Source organism: Anabrus simplex, chromosome 6 (genome assembly GCF_040414725.1).
Source record: "Anabrus simplex isolate iqAnaSimp1 chromosome 6, ASM4041472v1, whole genome shotgun sequence".
NCBI classification, from domain to species: domain Eukaryota; kingdom Metazoa; phylum Arthropoda; class Insecta; order Orthoptera; family Tettigoniidae; genus Anabrus; species Anabrus simplex.
Window position 1 is genome coordinate 83,300,091 of NC_090270.1, and position 19,573 is coordinate 83,319,663.

A 19,573-nucleotide genomic window follows, 5' to 3' on the forward strand; every position below is an offset into this window, starting at 1 on the left:
TAATCAATGTTTCAACATGAAAAGAAATAGAAGAGTGGTGTAGCAAAATGAAATACGTATCAAAGGAATGTTTTAAGGGATAATTAAAACAGAAAACTTTCAGCCAGTAGACCTAAATGTTGACCAAATTTGTATTTATAAACAGTTTACTCTACTGAATATCACTGGTATCAACAGAGACACTGTGAAAAAATAAATCAAAATAAGCTTTGATAAACCCACTAATTTAGAGATAATCCAAGTCCCCATGATCCTTGAAGGAAAGATCTACGTTGTTTCCAGAAACATCTTCCTTTCCCATATACAACACCCTGTATGATCATGAAAGTCTCGCCATTGCAATAGCATTCTTGGAATCTTCTACACTGTCTACACTCCGCACTGCTTTATTTCTAAATTGACGTTTTGACCGAGTTTCGCTCTGTCTGGTGGTTATAGGCTGAAACATAGACATCCAACCAATCCAAAGCTGCCAATCATAGTGACTTATATCGGCAGAGTGTGGTCTCGAAAACTAGTTGCCAACTCTTAATATTTCCATTCACCACGTGGTGAACCTACCTCGCTCAGCGTGTATGGTATTCGCGATAAGATTCGCTATCTTTTGCATTTTTCTTCAGTAATTAGTGTTTTTCATATTAGTCTTTATCTCTCTAGTATAGTATAGTATAGCGTAGATTACAGTTTAGCATAGCCTAAGTTAGTACAATACAGTGTATAAAAACAGCCGTAATTTTATTTACATCCATGTATTGGTAAATGTACTTGGTACATCCATGTTTAGCCTGTCTCAGTGTAGTTCGGCAAATACAACTGGCAAGAAAGTGACTCTAAGATCACTGGGGAGTTCCCTTTGCACGCCATAACCTCCTTCCTGTGCCAGCCATTAGTGATAAGTGATGTGTTATTTCCTCATTCTCTTTTATTCTTAATAATGTATTCTCTATTTAGTGTCGGATGTTGTTAGTAAGTGTAGTTTTTGTGAATGAGTATTCAATTACGATTCATTAGCTTTTCTGAGTATGGTATTTGGTATTACATTTTACGAGAGCTGTTTACTGTGGTCGTATTGCATCAGCTTGTTCTTGCGGTAGCAGTGCACTGGCGACAGAGGTAAGGCAATGCTCATTTGTTTTCCGAAACATCAAATATGGAAGTAAAGCTGTGCTGAGTACAGTTTACAGTGTTTTACAAGTATATCACAACAAAGTTGTGATCTGAATCGGGAAAACAGTTACACACATATTTCCTCTTATTCTAGCTTTCCATTATTCTTCTGTGTTTCTTAGCAAAATTTCTCCTAATTTGGAAAGCTTTCCCTTCCATTTTAATATCTAACAAAAACAAACATATACTATATTCAACTAGGAAGCATTCAACACAATGTAGACATCTGTAACTGCAAGTTGCAACAATGGTGTGCTGACATACTTAAGAGGTGTAAGGAAACCATAGACACAGCACCAGTGCAATCTGTTGATGAGTTTTAAAATACTGTATAAGAAGTGTCAACAAACTTGAATGGGGTCCAAGAAACACTGACAGAATAAAACAACCAACAAAAAAAGAAAGAACGATTATAATGTGTTCATGCATAACACCGTTAATTATTTTTACTTAAAAAGTTCAGCACACATTACAATATTTTCATAGAATAACTATTTTAGGGGTGAACAATAAATTGGCATTCTAATTTTATAATTTTAATAAATGTCACTAAAATGTATGTCTCATATTATCAGCAACAACATTGTATAAATACTATATGAATATTGAATTCTGAATACTGATCTATAATTTCATGTTATGTCATTCCTACCTGTACTGCCGACTTAATTTGAGTAGTTCAGATCTTATGTCTATAGATGCCCCTTTCTCAGCCAGTTTCTGAGCAGCCAGGAAAGTTCCATTTGAGTCATTGATAAGTTTTCTAGTAATAGGATTGAACAGAAGATTGCTCAACCGAACCTGATGCACCTTTACGTTGTTGACTAATGCCTTTCTTGATTTGCCTGAAATGTTAAATTATGTTTCAATAAATCATATATATATATACATACATACATGCACGCACCCATGTGCATGTGCATGCACACACACTCTAACCAAATCTCAGCCAAGAACTTAAGGAAGAGGACAACAAATTTTACATAATTTTAGTGGAGTGGTATTACTCCAGAAAATGCTCAACAAACAGACTGTATCAAATAAAATAATTAAGTTACGGTGTATATGATATACAAAATCTGTCTATATTATACGTCTGTACTGTTTGAATATTAACCTGATACTTAGTTTACACCAGACAGGTTCGGTCTAATTTTTATCTCTGTTTTATTTTTATTTCTTGTAATGTCGCCTTAACACATCAAAGGTTTCCAGTGACATAAGGATGGAAAAGGGTTAGGAATGGGATGGTAGCAGCCGTGGCCTTATTAAACACGTTCACGGCCGCTCAGATATGGGTAACCGTTACTCATACCATATTAATTTCCCGTTTCCAGCTTTCTGGGTCGGGTTGTGAATCAAGGACCTCCATCGCTGCCTGTCTCTCCACCACTCTTCTCCTTTTTAAGTACATCTTCTGGTTTTCCTCCCCTCTTCTCTATGCACTCCCACACTGAATCTGTCCACCTCTTTTGGGGTCTTCCTCGTCGTCTCTTTCCTGTTAACTTCTGTGAAAAAACTATTTTGGTACTCTCACTTCTCCCATACTCATCATATACCCATACCACATTTGCTTTGTTGTTTCTATCCTGTCTTGAAGTTTCAAGATTCCTGTCCTTTTCCTTTTCTCTTCATTTCTAATTCTATCCTTTCTGGTTTTGCCCTCGATACCTCTTAGGAATTTAATTTCTGCTGCCTGTATTCTACTCTCCTCTCATTTCATTGTAGTCCACGATCCAGCTGCATAAGTTAGTATGGATTCATAATAGGTTGAATATAATACTTTCCTACCTTTCTTCGGGACATCTTGGTTCCACAAAATACCCCTTACACTCTGGTAGAAGGTGTTTGCTTGTCGTATTCTTTTCCCAATTTCCTCAGTTATCTTTCCATCTTTTGTGATCACTCTTCCCAAGTACTTGACCACTTCCAGAATTTTACCATTCAGTTTTATCTTTTCCTTCCTTCCTTCCTTCCCCTTGTCATCACTATTGTTTTACTTTTATCTGGGCTTACTTTCAGCCCAAATTTTTCTATCTCTTGATTCCATACATCTACTTGTTTTTGCACTTCTGTTTTTTTTTTTTTGCTAGGGGCTTTACGTCGCACCGACACAGATAGGTCTTATGGCGACGATGGGAGAGGAAAGGCCTAGGAGTTGGAAGGAAGCGGCCGTGGCCTTAATTAAGGTACAGCCCCAGCATTTGCCTGGTGTGAAAATGGGAAACCACGGAAAACCATTTTCAGGGCTGCCGATAGTGGGATTCGAACCTACTATCTCCCGGATGCAAGCTCACAGCCGCGCGCCTCTACACGCACGGCCAACTCGCCCGGTGCACTTCTGTTTCATCCTCACCACATATCACTATATCATCTGCAAACAACATGGCTTTTGTTGCCTGGCTTCCCAATCTCTGTTTAATGTTCTTATGAATTTCATCCATGACTATGATGAATAGTACGGGGAAGACGTTTCAACTTTAAACCATTTTGTTATTCCTATACTAGTCTTCACGCTACTAACACAATTTTTGTACATAGCTTTCATCATTTGCACTTCCACTCTGTTAACTTGTTTTTTTCTTAATGTGTTCCATACCAACTGTCTGAGCACACTGTCATAAGCTTGCTCAATATCAATAAATGTCATCACTATGTCTTTTCCAAACTCCCATCTTTTCTCCATCATATGTCTTAATGTAAAGATCAGGTCAAATGTTGATCTATCTTTCTTAAAACCATACTGTTCTTCTTCCATTACTCGTTCTAGCTTCCTCCTCTGTCTTCCTTCCTATACTCTCTCAAAGATCTTAGCTACATGGGCAACAAGGGTGATCTCTCTATAGTTAATACATTCTTTTTTATCACCTTTTTTAAATATCAGGATAATTAAACCCTTCCCCCACTCTTCTGGGATCTCTTTCTTCCTCCAGATTATACAGCCACTGTAGCCCTATTGGTCCTGCTGCTTTTATGTAGTTACCTCATCCACTCCTGCTGCTTTACCGCTCTTCAACTTTTGTATGGCTTCCTCTATTTCTAACATCGATATCTTCTTTCCTTATTCTTCTTCTTTCCCCATTGTTTCTTCTTGCTCCTTCTCATCTACCAGTTCACTGCATTTAATATTTGGCAATTCTGAGAAGTATTTTTCCCATCTTTTTAGTATGCCATCTCTTTGCGTCAATATCTGCCCTGTTTCAGTTTTTACAAATTTTGTATCTTCACTATTTCTTAAACTATTCTTCAAAATGCTTTGTACATCTCTCTGTACTACCTGAATATTGACCTGATACTTGGTTCTCATACCAAAAGGAAGACATCAAATGTAAAATAGATGGAACTGCACAGGGCAGCAAAGAGCTAGGAAACTAGTACGTCACAAGTACCTGACAGGGAGAGACTGTCCATCTACATGCCTCAGGATCCCAGCAACAACATCAGGGGTCAACAGAAATATAATCATGCATTAATGTGGTGAGTTTCACCAACAACAGGTACAATAACTATGGCAGTCACCCTGGCAATGTTTCAAAGGCTTTGTACATCTGTATCTACTTTTTTAATAAGCTGATACTGTACTATGTTTATACAGTATACAGGAAGTTTACAGTCTGTGTGGAAAGGAATGAAGGCAGAGAGGAAGACCTGAACACACAGAGAGCCAAATGTGCTTACATCTATAGGAAATATTATTTCCCTATATCTCCTGCACATTGTCTTCGCAACATGCTGGCAAGCAGGAGAAGTGACAGATGCACCTTCCTGTTGAGTTTATCCAACTTGCTGCCTAAGGGCCGGTATTATAATAGAGGTTTAAACTGTTGGTTCAGTTTTAACTTCGGTTTATCTGTTAGTCGCGTATTATAAACTTAATCTTAAGTTTAACTAGAGATTAATTTTACTGCCACTCATATACCGTTTAAACTGAAGTTTAAGAATACATAACATGACAACATGGCAGAACGAAAGGATCTCGATGATATTTTTGAGGTGTTTGAAGAAATACTCAGCGATGATGAAGAAGTGGTTCAAATCATTGAACGATCACGGGCATCACGAGTTTTTCGAACAAGGACACATCACTTTCATACATGGAACGAAAAAGAGTGTTTAAATAGGTTTAGGCTTACAAAACAGACTGACATAACCTTATTTCAGCAAATTGGTGCTAGAATAAAACATGCAACGAAAAGGTAAGAATGTAAAAATGACTTTTTGAACCATTTGAATGTCAAAACTGTAAATTTTAGAAAATAAAGTAGCTTCCTTCTATTTCAGAAATCATGCTGTAGAACCCCTCACTCCGCTACTAACAGCATTGCGGTTTTATGCATCCCGTAGTATATTACAATGGGAGATTTTGGAGGAATTCATAAGGCCACTGTTTCATGGACTATATAAATATTTCTGTACTAATTGCACAAGCAATTCTATCTCCTTACAAGTAAAATTAGGACGTTTATTGCTTTTATCTGCCATTTTACCTACAAGAAGTAAACAAAACATTATCGATAGTCATCTTTTCTTGCAAGTCACTGCAAAACATTATCGACAACCATCTTTTCTCACAAGTCACTGCTACCAAGATCGTATATATCCTTCCTCACCTCAGTTTAACTTAGGCCGGTCATTATAAGACGCAACATCGGTTTAAACTCAAGTTACAGTTTAACTCAATCTTCAGTTTAAACCTTTATTATAAAACTGGCCCTAAGTCATTTTAATTGGAACAATAACAACTAATAGCAGCCCCCCTCCAAGTACTACAAACAAGCCAATAGTTATGTCACCGCAAACAGATCCCCCTCCAACACAAACCTTCAGCTATAACACATGTAGTAAGAAGTCTACTGTTGCAAATACTTCTAACTCATAACGTTACAAGTTATCTTCGTCATCACCAAATGGTAAGTGTACACGATTCTACTTCAATATTTTTAAAACATCTTTTCACACAATTAACTCTACGTTTCTTGTTTCCTTTTACAGATTCCACTATTATATGTCTTTTCAACTAGAATATCAACAAACTCACATTTTTGCAACATTTGAGCATTGCTTCAAATTTGAGATGGTCCATAGAGATCCAATTTAAAACCGTTCTTCAACTTCTATACTATAACTTCATATTCTCAATGTGTTCTACAACTTTACCATATATGCCTCTGACTTTCGTCTTTTATCTTCAAGATTATGATTAACTTCGGATCTCTCGACCAACCTTCGACTTTTATTCTCTCTTCTTTATTTTGAATATATACGATTTTTCGCCATCGTCTAATTGTAACCGCCAGACAGTCCACTTTATTTTTATAGCAATCTTACTACTTGTTGTATAACAGTTGTTGTTTTATCCATTGTACTTATTATAGCAGCCTCCTAATGTTAATTTTGTTAATACTGCCACCATTGTAACTCATCACATTGTATATTTTTAAACCATCATTGTTATTTTTAATGTTATTTTACTTCAAATCTTTTCAAGATTTTTAAAATTAATTTCATTATTACATGTTAATTAGACGCTTATTTTCAATCTAAGGTTAAGACAATGGCTGATGATGCCTTCATACAAGGCGAAACATGTACCACTATTAGTTAACAAATCTATGTAAATCATCCAAGACTAGACTTTGTATTGATTAGGTGGTCTATTTAATAAATAACTTACTGTTATTATTCCAGTCAAATATCATCAATATGGACCAAAAATGATATTTATTACATGTAAGTCACTTTAACCTAGGTGCTCATGGAATACAGTTTTATAGTTTATTCTAACATCACTGTTTAGGGGTGTAAACCTGTTGAAGGTTTCATGTTTGAGTTAGTCAGTTATTGTATTCTCCCAGGGTATTTACTGGACCTAACAACAAAAACAAAACCTCAAAGCATGAAGTCATGCTGAATATTCAACAAAAATTTAATTGTTGTTTTGATGCTTTAGGCTGATTCAATGATTAGTACCTTCAGTAATGGTAATTTATTATCAATTTACTATTAGAATGCAGCCCTGTTACCATACCATATTGTAAGTATACGTACATTAGCACCACGCTATGATGCTACGAAGCCGTGCTACCGTACAAACTTTAAGAATGCAATACAGACTTAACACTAGTTATATAGAAGTAGGATGATACTGCAATTTGGTATCTACCAAAGATTGCAGTTTTATAATAAGTCTCAGCAGAGTACGTGTGGGAGACGTGCAGGGAAATATGAGAATCCAACGTGCAAAACCGTGGATGGGGATAAATAATGGTATTTTTGGCATAAACAAGAATTTGAACAGATTTTTCCTATTACTATTACAAATATTCAGAATCTGGATAGCTCCACACAAAAAGGGACAAATTAACAAAGAACCTTCGAATAATCTCAGTGTAAATGCTTTGGAACAAGCTGTCTAACAATAGAATCTTTACAAACAATGTATATACAGCGTGGCACACGAATAGTTGACATATTTTAGAAACAAATAAAAAACATAACTTTTGTACTGTGTAGTTCAAATTTCGCACACACCTTCCAAGTTTCATGTAAATAACTGTAGAGGTAACACTGCTGCTTTGTCTCCGAATGCCTACATTCCAGTGAGCTTTATGCCATGGCCGACTCTCCATTCAGCAACGCACGAAAACAGTTACCTTTTATTGCGAATCAATAAGTGTTACGAAAACACGAAGGAAATTTTGAGCTGTATTTCAGACTAGGTGGGCACCAGTAAGGAACAGCATCCTTCGCTTATAATGAAACTTTAAAGAACAAGGCAGTATGAAGGAAGAAAAGTGACCACGTGCACCAGCAGTTCGGTGTCCTGAAAACATTGCTGCGCTGAGGGTCGCCATGCAGAGCAGCCCACACAAGTCAACACGGCGAGCTTCAAGAGAAAGTGGAATATCGCACCGTTCAGTTCAAAGAATGTTACACATTGACCTTCAATTGTACCCGCACAAAATGACTGTACTACACAACCTAACAAACCTTCACAGGCAGAAGATATTGCAGTAGCAACGGGACTATCGAATGAAAACTACCGAATTATTCGTGAGTCGTCAACTACCGTTACAACCGATTGTTTCCGTTTGCAATTGGTTTTTCATTCGGTTCGTAAATTCCAATTGTTTCCACTAGTCAGCACTGAAATCGGCCTCCACTTTCGATATGGAATGAAGTCAGTCATTTATTATAAATGAATAGATATCTGACTCAACATTTTATAATGATAAGTGCAATTTTATTATTCTGCACTTAATCAATAGATAATCATGTTATAGTTTTTATAAATACTTTCCATATACTAACCATGTACCTCTAATGACTGAACATTAACCTTAAATGAATGAAATTAAAATTAATTTATGCACTATTACTCGGTCCTAAGATTATTTTTTTTCATTTAGTTTAGTTTGCTGTATTCACATTGCAATAAGATGTAAACCTAACCTTCGTCTGAAATAACCTAACATATGTTATTTTATGAACAGACGATCTTGCATTCATTAACTTGTGGTTAGGGACACAAAAATGCATTTTATTTAAAATGAAATGTAATTACCACAATTACTTTAATCAGGACATTTTATCTTATTTTATAGACCAACATAGGTATTTCAGTTTCCAATGCAGTTACTAGCAAATGACTTATTACCAGTTACTAGTACTACCACAGTACAAAATGTATATTACTACTTTATAACTGATTTAAAACCGAATGAAAACATTCGATAGTCACGCTTCACAATCGGTAATCTACCGATAGTTTAAAACATTCAATATTCCCATCACCAGACTGATGTACACCTTATGGACTGAAGATAAAGATGAAGTATTGTTTAACACCTGATTCTCTGATAAAGCCTATTTTCATCTCAACGGGGCAGTTAGTACACAAAATGTGCGGTTTTGGGCTACAGAAAAACCACACTTAGTCATGCAAAAACCAAGTATGGGGAAAAAGTGAGTGTGTGGGTACCTCTGTCAAGTCATGGGTTAACTGGACCATTTTTCTTCAGTCAGACAGTTAATGCACAGCGATACAAGGACATGCTGGGAATGAATTCATGCCTCAACTTCTGCCTACAGAACTCCCTATTCATAAGCAGTGGTTCATGCAAGTTGGTGCAACACATCACACAGCTAACGATGTTCTTGAGTTTTGATGGGAGTATTTAGTGATCGTGTAATGTTTCAACGTTACCCACACTACAACAATAATGGCGGAATTTTCTGGCCTCCTTTAAGCCCAGATTTAAAATCTTGTGATTTCTTTTTATGGGGCTATTTGAAAGAAAAGCCCTTCGCTTCAAGATCTCAAACCCGCATAGAAATACGTGCTTGGATTGTGCAGTTCTGCAATGAAATTCATGAAGACCTGTGCCGCAAAGTCGTCAGAAACATGCGTACTCATCTCGAAAAGGTTGTCCGCCGCAATGGAGACCACACTGAACATGTCTGCCTCAGCCCTGTTTGGAGCCATTTCTGATAAGCCTTCTTTTTATGTTTACAAGCTGCTCTCACTTCATCATTCCACCAAGATGTTCACCTTTTCCCATTTTTACACACAGTTGTTCCTAGGCATTCCCTTGCCGTTTCTACTACAACATCCCTGTATGCCACCCATTCACTTTCTATATCCTGAACCTGCTTACTGTCTACTGTTCGAAACTTCTCACTAATCATACCCATGTACTTCTGTCCTAATTTCCTCGTCCTGGAGATTTTCTACCCTTATTCGTTTGCAGACAGATTTCACTTTCTCTACCCTAGGCCTAGAGATACTTAGTTCACTACAGATCAGATAGTGGTCTGTATCATCGAAAAATCCGCAGAAAACTCGTACATTCCTAACAGATTTCCTGAATTCAAAGTCTGTTAAGATATAGTCTATTATGGATCTGGTACCCCTAGCCTCCCATGTGTAGCGGTGAATAGCCTTATGCTTGAAGAATGTATTCATAACAGCTAAACCCATACTAGCACAGAAGTCCAGCAAATGCTTCCCATTCCCATTAGCTTCCATATCTTCCTCACATTTACCAATCACTCTTTCCTATCCTTCAGTTCTATTCCCAACTCTCGCATTGAAATTGCCCATTAGCACTATTCTATTCTTGCTGTTGACCCTGACCATGATGTCACTCAATGCTTTATAAAACTTGTCAACTTCATCCTCATCTGCACCCTCACATGGTGAATACACGGACACAATTCTAGTCTTAATTCCTCCAACTGACAAATCTACCCACATCATTCGCTCATTTACAGAAACTATGTTGCGTGCAATGGTATTCCTGATAAAGAGCCCTACCCCAGACTCTGCCCTTCCCTTTCTAACACCCGTCAAGTACACTTTATAATCTCCTATCTCTTCCTCGTTATCTCCCCTTAACCGAATGTCACTTACTCCTAGCACATCCAGATGCATACTCTGTGCTGACTCAACCAGTTCTACTTTCTTTCTTCCATAAGCCCCATTAATATTGATAGCTCCCCATCGAATTCCATTTTGATCGCCAAGTTGTTTCCAAGGAGTCCCTCGCCTGTCAAATGGGAGTGGGACTCCGTTACTCCCATAGGTCCGAGGCTTGATTAAAATGTTCTGAGCTTGGTAAATTCATGAAGCAGGATGCTACCCCACTTGCACATAGTCCAAGTGAGGATCACTCCTCTAACGGGTTAGGAACCACCGATGAATTGTATAGTCCTAGCCGCCTGAGCACAAGGAGGGCCAGGACTCAGAATATGTCCGAGATGCCCACTCCCATTCCATAGCAACTGGTTTCCCGACTCTCAGGACCACTTACTAGGCCACTCAGCCGTTGCCCATGGTTCACAAACTAGGACATGACTACAGTAACCCACAAACTACAAAAGAATAAAACGGGGTAAAAAAAAAAAAAAAGAAACAAAATAGGTTCATTTCTTCCGGTCGCGCACGTGCTCTAAAGTTTGCCGAAATTCGGAAAAATTAATATTTTTACAATTTTTACCATACTTTCTACCTTGCTTAACTTGTCAATATTTAAATGTAATAGCTCTAGTAGACTCTTACTCGAACCAATAATGATTTAGGAAAAAGAATGGTTGAAATTGGTTAAGGTCTTCCGCTCGCACAACAGCCGTCAAAAATCTAACAAATTCTCACGCTCGTCGTAACTCGCTCGGGTCAAAGACTCTTGACGCTCAGCCGAGCTACCACTCTTGCCACCACGCCGTGTCATTGTTGTGACAGTCTGCACTTATCCCTCGTGTTTGATGTGTGTTTCATTCGCTCTTCCAGTTATTATTCTGGCATTTGCATCTACTGTATTTCTATGTTTGTTTTATGTTATGACATTTTTCTGTAACTTTGTGATTTAACTGTGGTTACAGTTACAGCTGAAGTTACAGCTCCAAAACTGACCACTTCCAGAACTATATTTGCAAAATTAGTACAGTATTTTAAATTTTGTGTTACATAAATATTGCATATTTTGGTCATTATTTTGCATGTTGATATTTTTTTCCCAAACAATTATCAGTCCTAGGCACATGAGTATGGTCAGTTTTGTAGACTCTATCACTAAGATCATTAAAGAAAAGTGGCATTGTAATACACCATACAATTTAGAGTTACAAGGGAAATAGTTTTGAGAAAAAGAGCTGCAAAGTTATCTGACCTCTGTAAAGTCACAGCAGTCTTCTAGTGGCTGCTAAAATGCTCCTGGGACATAGGATGTTCCCTCTAAAGCAGTTTTCACGGCTTCATTTTCCAGTCTTAATCTTCTTCTGCTTTGTCTGGCCTCTTTTGTGGCTTCTTGAACCCGTTTTTTTTTTCAACAGACTTTATACGCATCACATACTCTTGTAGTACTGCATGTTCACAGAAGACACCAGGATTCATGCCCATTTTTTGCAGCACAGCCAACCTACTCTTCACTCCACCAATAAATGTCATAATCATAACTGCATCATTTGTGGCAATCTTCACAATTGTCTTTCCACAGAGTCCAGTTTTTGGGCATACTTTCCAAATCCTAGCATTGACAGACTCATTAGTAGGGCTTGGATGTTTAAGACCTAAAAATAGCCCAAATAAACAAGAAAATATGACCTCAAAAGTGATTAAATATGACTTCAAATGTGACGAAATACGACTTCAAAAGTGACGAAATATGACGTAAAAATTACAAAATATGACTCGAAAATGATTAATCTAAATATGGCCATCATAAAATAAGTTATAAATCAAAACGGCAATTCCTTTGATACATATTTGTTAAGTGAATTCTTAATTCTTACTTTCATATTAATTTTCTGAATATAGGGAATACATGTTTAGCAGTTATTCACAGTCTACTGTCCTCGATTCACTTAGCAAACATTTGTGAATACATACCTATAAAGTACTAAGTTCGCTAAGATTATCAGATCACACAACATCTGAAAAGTCAAAACATGTTTGCACCCTTCATTGGTGGTTTAAAATACAAGAAAATTATAAATCAGTCTATTTTTTTAAATATTTAGGAACGTTTGAGTTCAGATTACATTAATATTACTCAAATGCGTTGAAGTTTGAACTGAGCACCACGAAACTAATTAAGTAGACGTCTTTCGATACATTATGGTAGGGAGGCAGGGCAAACAGTGCAAACTCACGTAACTTTCTCATTCTTCTCTGCGGGTGGTATTGAACCGTATGACAAGATTTATCTTCAAAGCATCAGGCACGGAAGACCTCCGATTATCACTTAACACATTCTTATAAGAAGAGAAGGTCCTTTCTACTGTTGTGATTATTGGGATTTGATTATTTGGACTCGGAAGACGGTGATGAATTGTGTATGTAAAGTATTTATTCAATTGTTTGTTTTGGTTTCTCCTCAGTATGTGAATTTTGGAATTGTTTGTTTGAAGTTGATATGATTTTAAAATTATTTGATTGTCATGGTAATTCTGGTGCATCCTGTACCACACGCGCCACATCGGCGTGGGAGATTTCCGGTTTCGTAAAGTTGCATCAATTTCGTAATTTCTAGTGGCTTCCTAAATGTTCTTTGTCAGCACTATTTTTTCTGCGCTCCTATTGGAGAAAATAAAAGGAAATGTGATTGGTAGGTGAAGGAAAACATCGTACGCTCATTGGCCGTGGTAAGATTTCATAATTTCCGGGGAGAAGCGTTGTCGCTGGAGCCTTGCTCTGCGAGGGCGTCTTTTCTGTTTGACCACTGAAGGGAACGGTCACCTTCCAAGGTACGGGTCTTCTTGGCCCCGCCATCCGGTAAGCACTGATTATTTATTTTAACTTTTCAGGTATTCGGTTTCAGATGTAGTGTTTCATTTAATTTATCTTGCCGGAGCGTACCCGTGTTTCCTTCTGCTTCCAAATGTTATCATTATGACTTAGCCGTTTCGGTAAGTCACCTCACTTTGTTAAGAGATAGTTACAGTTTGTTGTTTTGTAAATTAAATGTTATACGCCTTTCGAAGTAATCTTTAAGTTATTTTTTTTTCCTCGGGACTATCTCATTCATTCTGCTTCATCGTGGAATATTCACCTTTAGGTCGGGTACCCTTTCTCAGAAGTGTTTTTGAGGGGGCTACCCACTGAAGATGCTCTGCTCCATGATTATACGTAAATATTTTTCCTCCTTAGATGTATCTCTTCACTTTAGTATAACGTTACCTACCTTTCATTTATTTCAAACTGTTTTGGTTTTTTAAAGGTAACGCCACGACAGTGGAACGTCATGTGGGATGTTCCGGTGTAAAAGAAATTTCATAACTAAATGCTACCCTCATGTAAACTGTAAATTGTAATGGTTGTTGAAATAATGCCGTCAAAATTTTAATGGTATATTGGCTATTGCTTTATATATGAAATTGAATCTAAATTGTTAAGTAAAGTTTAGGATTACATTGACTTCGCTTCTTCAGTATTACCAATACCTTCCACCGCCTGGATATGGTTCCCAGCCGCTTCCCGGTTATCCTTTCTTTACAGTCATGTTGGTTAAACTGTTGTTTATTTTCTGTGATTAATGTGCTTGTAAATTTAGTTTCGTACATGTTGACATGCCTAGTGTAAAGTACTTTTGGCGAATGCATTACGGTAGCAAACATTTTCTCTTCATTAAACCTATTAATTGTAACCTTACCCTTTGGAGAGGTTGCACTACGTCACAAGACGTTATTGGTGCATATTTAAATAATACAGTATAAAATCACTGCTGTAGAGTATGCACTCATCTTGAAGTGTAATGGTACCTTCTCCTCTAAGAACATCATTTATAGTACACACACAGCGAAAACCGTCACTTTGATTAAGCACATTTTGAAGTTGCCGTTTTACACTGACGCCAACTATTCCACATGATTGTTGTGCTGAAAGTTCAACACTTCTCACAATTTCACTACTTGCATGACTTTCTAAGCTAGCAGCTTCTATACGAGTAATTACACTCGATATAATTCCAAAGTTCGACTTAATATATGCCAGACTTTCTGACAAACTGTTGGAAAACAATTCCTGCTCAATCTTGATATAAGAGACAGTATTCCACTTGGATTAAGTACAGATGTGATACGGAAAAACGGTTTTGTGAAGACAGGTTCTCTTCGGAAAGTTGACAATGATTTTGCACAGTTACAGCTGTCGCCAAACCGTAGAAATATGGCCAAAATATGACATTTCTACGAAAATAGCTCAAAATATGACCTTATGACAAAAAATAGCCAAAATATGCATTTATATGGCAAATAAAATCACTTAATTGTGACGATAATCACCTGATTTGCACCAAAATCCAATAAGGCAAGAAAATAGAGACAAAGAAAAAATATGACTTTTCCTAAACATCCGAGCCCTACTCATTAGCATTCTGTGTATAACCTCCTAAACACCTTTTCAACAGTTCATCAGCAATTAAATCCTTGAAAACAGGCTTAATCACATCCATAACAGCTGGAGGTAATGTGTTTTTGTGTTTGCATTCTTGAACTGTGCCTGCAGTGACAGCTCGCTGGTACGAGCACCAGGAACTATCTCCTTTTGGGCAGAAGTAATGAAGTGGATTTTAGTCAGATGGGCTTTTATGGTATCAAATTTCCCAGATAGCAGTTCTCATATCATTTACTGATGTTGAATTACTTCTTATGGCATTTCCATAGTAGATCGTCAGAGTATTTATTGCAGAATCTGTCAGTCTGTTTTTCCAGACAGTAATTTGCAAACTACACGTAACAAAATGAACAGAGGATAAGTCTTTGTTTAAGTTTACAGGACAAATGACTAACTAAAATGGCTGCAAGTATCAAAGATAAAACACTTCGCCTCCAAAGTGCATATATGTTAGATATTCCACTTTCAGAACAACAATCCCACGACAATGGGCATGAAAGTGAATAGTCACTATGTGGGCTTGGCGCTATTAGTGCGCATGCCGCAGAGCTCCCCAAGTACAGTAGCCTATGCAATGTCTAGCATTTTAAATCATAACACCTAAACTAGTGCAGATATTTAAATAATTATGGTAGAAATTCAGTAAGGGTTTCATTACTTTTATAGCATGATAAGGATGTAATATGTTGAAAATCTTAAGTGGAATACATTGTAGAGGAGAGATGTGTTCACTGCGACAGTTAAGAACCCACCCGCCGTCCCCCAGAAGTAATTTTGATTTTATAACCTAATACAATTTATCACACACCATAGACCATCGCCTGACTACGTTCCAGCATTTCCAATGGGTGAGACACAATGGAATATGACATCACTTGTAGCAATGAAGTAAATGAATTCCGTTACCAACCCGCGCACAAGAAGTACACAACTGCCCAGACCAATGGAGGTGTCACGCGGGATACTAGAGGCCTAGGGACACTTCGCGGCTTCTAACCCGGGGGCTTACGCCCCCAGACCCCCTTTGCTTGATCCAGTCCAGACCAATGGCTTTGTCCCGAGATTCGTAAATACCAAAGTAGCACTGCTGCACTAGGACTAGTTCTTTATATGAACAGTTGACAGCTCTGTCCACCGCACAATCAAGCCCTTCACGAGACGCGAGCGAGAGAGAAACAAATGACAGTGCAATCACGCCTAGATGTGTGCGCTGGAAAATGTAACCTGTTCTGAATTTATGCCTGTTGTTTACATTACATCCCCTTTTAACACTAATTACAAGGAAATATGGAAGAGGTCTGACACTCTGAAGATATTGCCAAACGAAGGGCATGAGAATTAAAGACTACCTAGGTCTTGAAAATATAATGCTGTCGAGATTGGAAGAGAACAAGAGTTGACCAAGGAAGGTTGGATAGGAAAGATTAAAGCAAGGAGCCCAGCAAAAGAAAGTGGAACCAATGCCAAACTCAGCTAGGGGAACCACAGTCACCAATGAGACTCTCAAGTTGAGAGCCCCTGGTCCCCCTTTACATCGCCTCTAACAATAGGCAGGGGATGAGTGTATTCTACTGCCCTGCCCATGAGGGGACAAGAGGCCCCAGGGGCTCTTAACTTGGGAACATGGGTTGGCAATTACAGGGTCCTTAGCCGAGCCCTGGCATTGTTTTCACTTACTTGGCCAGGTTCCTCACTTTCATCTATCCTATCCAACTTCTCCTGGTCAACTCTTGTTCTTTTCCAACCCTGATGGTTTTAGAGCATTCAAGGTGTAGGGAGTTTTCCATTTTCATGCCCTTCGTAGCCCTTGCCTTTCTCTGATTAGTGTTAATAGAGGATGGTTGCCTAGTTGTACTTCCTCTTAAAGCAACCACCATTACTGCTTTCCATGAAGCAGAAAGAGAATAAAAGTTTTGTTCTACATAGGGTTTTTGTTTTGTTTGTCCAACCCTTGTCCAGTTTCTCTACGGGGTCAGGATGAGGAGAGATGAATCTGTCATGGTGGGTTTTTATGACCGGATGCCCTTCCTGATGTCAAACTCATCAGAGGAGTTACCGAGATGAAATGAATGATGTGATATATGATAGTAGAAAGGGAGAGGGTGAAGCCCGGTGCCGCCACATAGCCTACTCCTGTCGAACAGCACCAAGGGGTCGGATCAAGGCTTAACATAGTCATCCGACGGACGAATCACCATCAACAGTCATATGCCATCACTCCATATGAGCACTGCGGAGAGGTATGGAATTTAATCCAGGCTTTTGGCAAGCAATCTAGTGTTAAGAAATTGTATACCACCACCCCCCCTTTACCCTGCCGGCCAACATTCTGATAGTGACAATTTTTTCGACCAGCGGGACTTGAACCGCATAACCACGGTATCACACCATTTAGGCTTCATTGCCTTAACAAACATGGCCACCAGGCACTGTTCTACATCGGTATGTACTTAATATATGATGGATTTCTTGTGAGAAATAGCCCATCTAAGAACCACTGTTAGATAAGGAACTGTCCTCATATTTCCTTTTCCTTTCTGTTGCTCCCTCTACCTATACCAACTTGTCACTATGTTTATCCTCTGTGTTACATTCCCACCCCTCATTTTTAGCATTCATTTTCCTTTTCATGAATTGCATACTTAGTCATTTCTTTCCATTTAGGACAAACAAGAAAACACAGAAGTACAAGGAAAATCTCCACATCTTCATCTAATGATATCTTCGAAGCAGATAGGCTCTCCCCTCATCAATCCCTGTTCTTCTACATCCATCTCTTCTCAGAACTCGACAAGCTCATTTCTGTTTTGGGCAGGCATGAACATTCATTGTGGGGACATTCTGACAAATCTTTACACGTGATGCGGGAAGCGTAGGATAAGAAGTAAACTGGAAAAATACAAGAAATGGGAAGAAACATCAGAAAAGATGAATATAGGTGGTTCTCCTTTGTGTGTGGGATTTTCACAAGAACCAGCACATGATAACAGGAAGGGCATGTTTAAAACTAAAGCTAGATGTTTCACCAACTGCTTATACCAGTAAATCTGGGAAGGTAGTGATGAAAAGGCCAACGGTGTAACCATGCTGAAAGAGAAATCCTGCCAATGTCCACGTTTAGATAAGGCACTTTGTTATATAGTGATGAACAAAAAAAGTAACAGGTGAAGAAACAATAATTTTGAAAAAAATGTAGCCACAAGAAAGTGAAGAATTTTCAGTGTGTACATACTTATCATGCTTTCCTACCTTACCACATCGCTTAACATTTTTTTCTTTTGATGATAAGGACTACCTCATATGGTATGTACATTTAATTTGTATTACACCAGCTAACTTTAAATAAAAATATAAAGAATTTACTACTAACTTAACAACCTGTTAATATTAAATCTTACGATGTCATCTTCTTCTTAAAAATTATTATGAGAAAATCAATGGCGTCAACGTAAGTTGTCCTAACAAAAACATTCACCATACCTTCTTCAGCCTAGGGTAATTTTCAATTTCCATATTTAGAGATTTTGGTCAGCGATCTTTTGTGTCCGTACCTCTACTTTTTTAAATAGTGTAGTCACTCTCTCTCTCTCTATATATATATACACGAGCAACACACACACATATGTATCAATAATTTCTTCCCTGTCTGGCTCCCAGGCTGAATAGTCAGTGTATTGGCTTTCGGATCAGAAAGCCCCAGGTTTGTTTCCCCGCAGGGTCTGGGAATTTAACCCATTAGTGCCTGAATTTATTCTTTTTCTGAGATTTGCTTACTTATTGTGTTTTGCCGCAGGTTTGAGACCAAAATAATCTAATAAAACAAGTTTCATAATTTTGGAATCGCTAGGTCATAAAATATTTGACGTTGCCATATGGTAACGCTAGGTGCTTGCACTACCTATTTTAAAACAATGAGTTTTGAAAGTCGAATTTAGGTTGCAAAGTGTTTTTTTTTCGTTTTCGTGCAATAACAATGTTGAAATATCTTAGCATTATTTATTGTAAGAATATGGAATATCAGTTTTTATTCACATCACGGTAAAAAAAATAGAATTACTGAACAAAGGAGAAAATATTTGTTTACAGTATATATACACATATGTACAGTTCATTGCCTGTCAAAATAAAACACTCACTGGAACAATAGAATAAAATCAAAAATACGAAAAAGAAGAATCAAAGAACTTCAGATACAGTTATAAACTATTAGTCTATACTTTCGGAGGCATATAAAAGCCCACCCTCAATACTAGCGCGTTAGCCACAGAGATAGAGAATGACAATCTTTCACTGTCTTCATATCATCCTGCGTGTCCCAATAAGAACGCTTGGAGGGCAACCTATTATATCCAGAAATGAAAAGTATGGCGACAAAGCAACGAATTTCATCAGAAGTTATTTGTGGGTCCGTACAATTTAAAAACACCCCATACATTTTAGACTCTCGAACTAAATGTTCGATCAGCTGGATATCTGTAAACAATTCAAAAATGTCAACAACAGTCAGGGATTTTC

The 19,573-nt window shown here is 37.8% G+C and overlaps 1 protein-coding gene across 1 annotated transcript in view; it reads right to left on the reverse strand.

The window, feature by feature from the left end:
• The window catches only part of Nup75 (nuclear pore complex protein Nup75), a 201,816-nt gene that overhangs the window by 170,894 nt on the left and 11,349 nt on the right, over nucleotides 1–19,573 (reverse strand). The window contains exon 3 of the mRNA XM_067149038.2: nucleotides 1,820–2,012. Within this exon, the coding sequence (XP_067005139.2) occupies nucleotides 1,820–2,012 (193 nt within the window). The remainder of the gene's footprint in view (nucleotides 1–1,819; nucleotides 2,013–19,573) is intronic.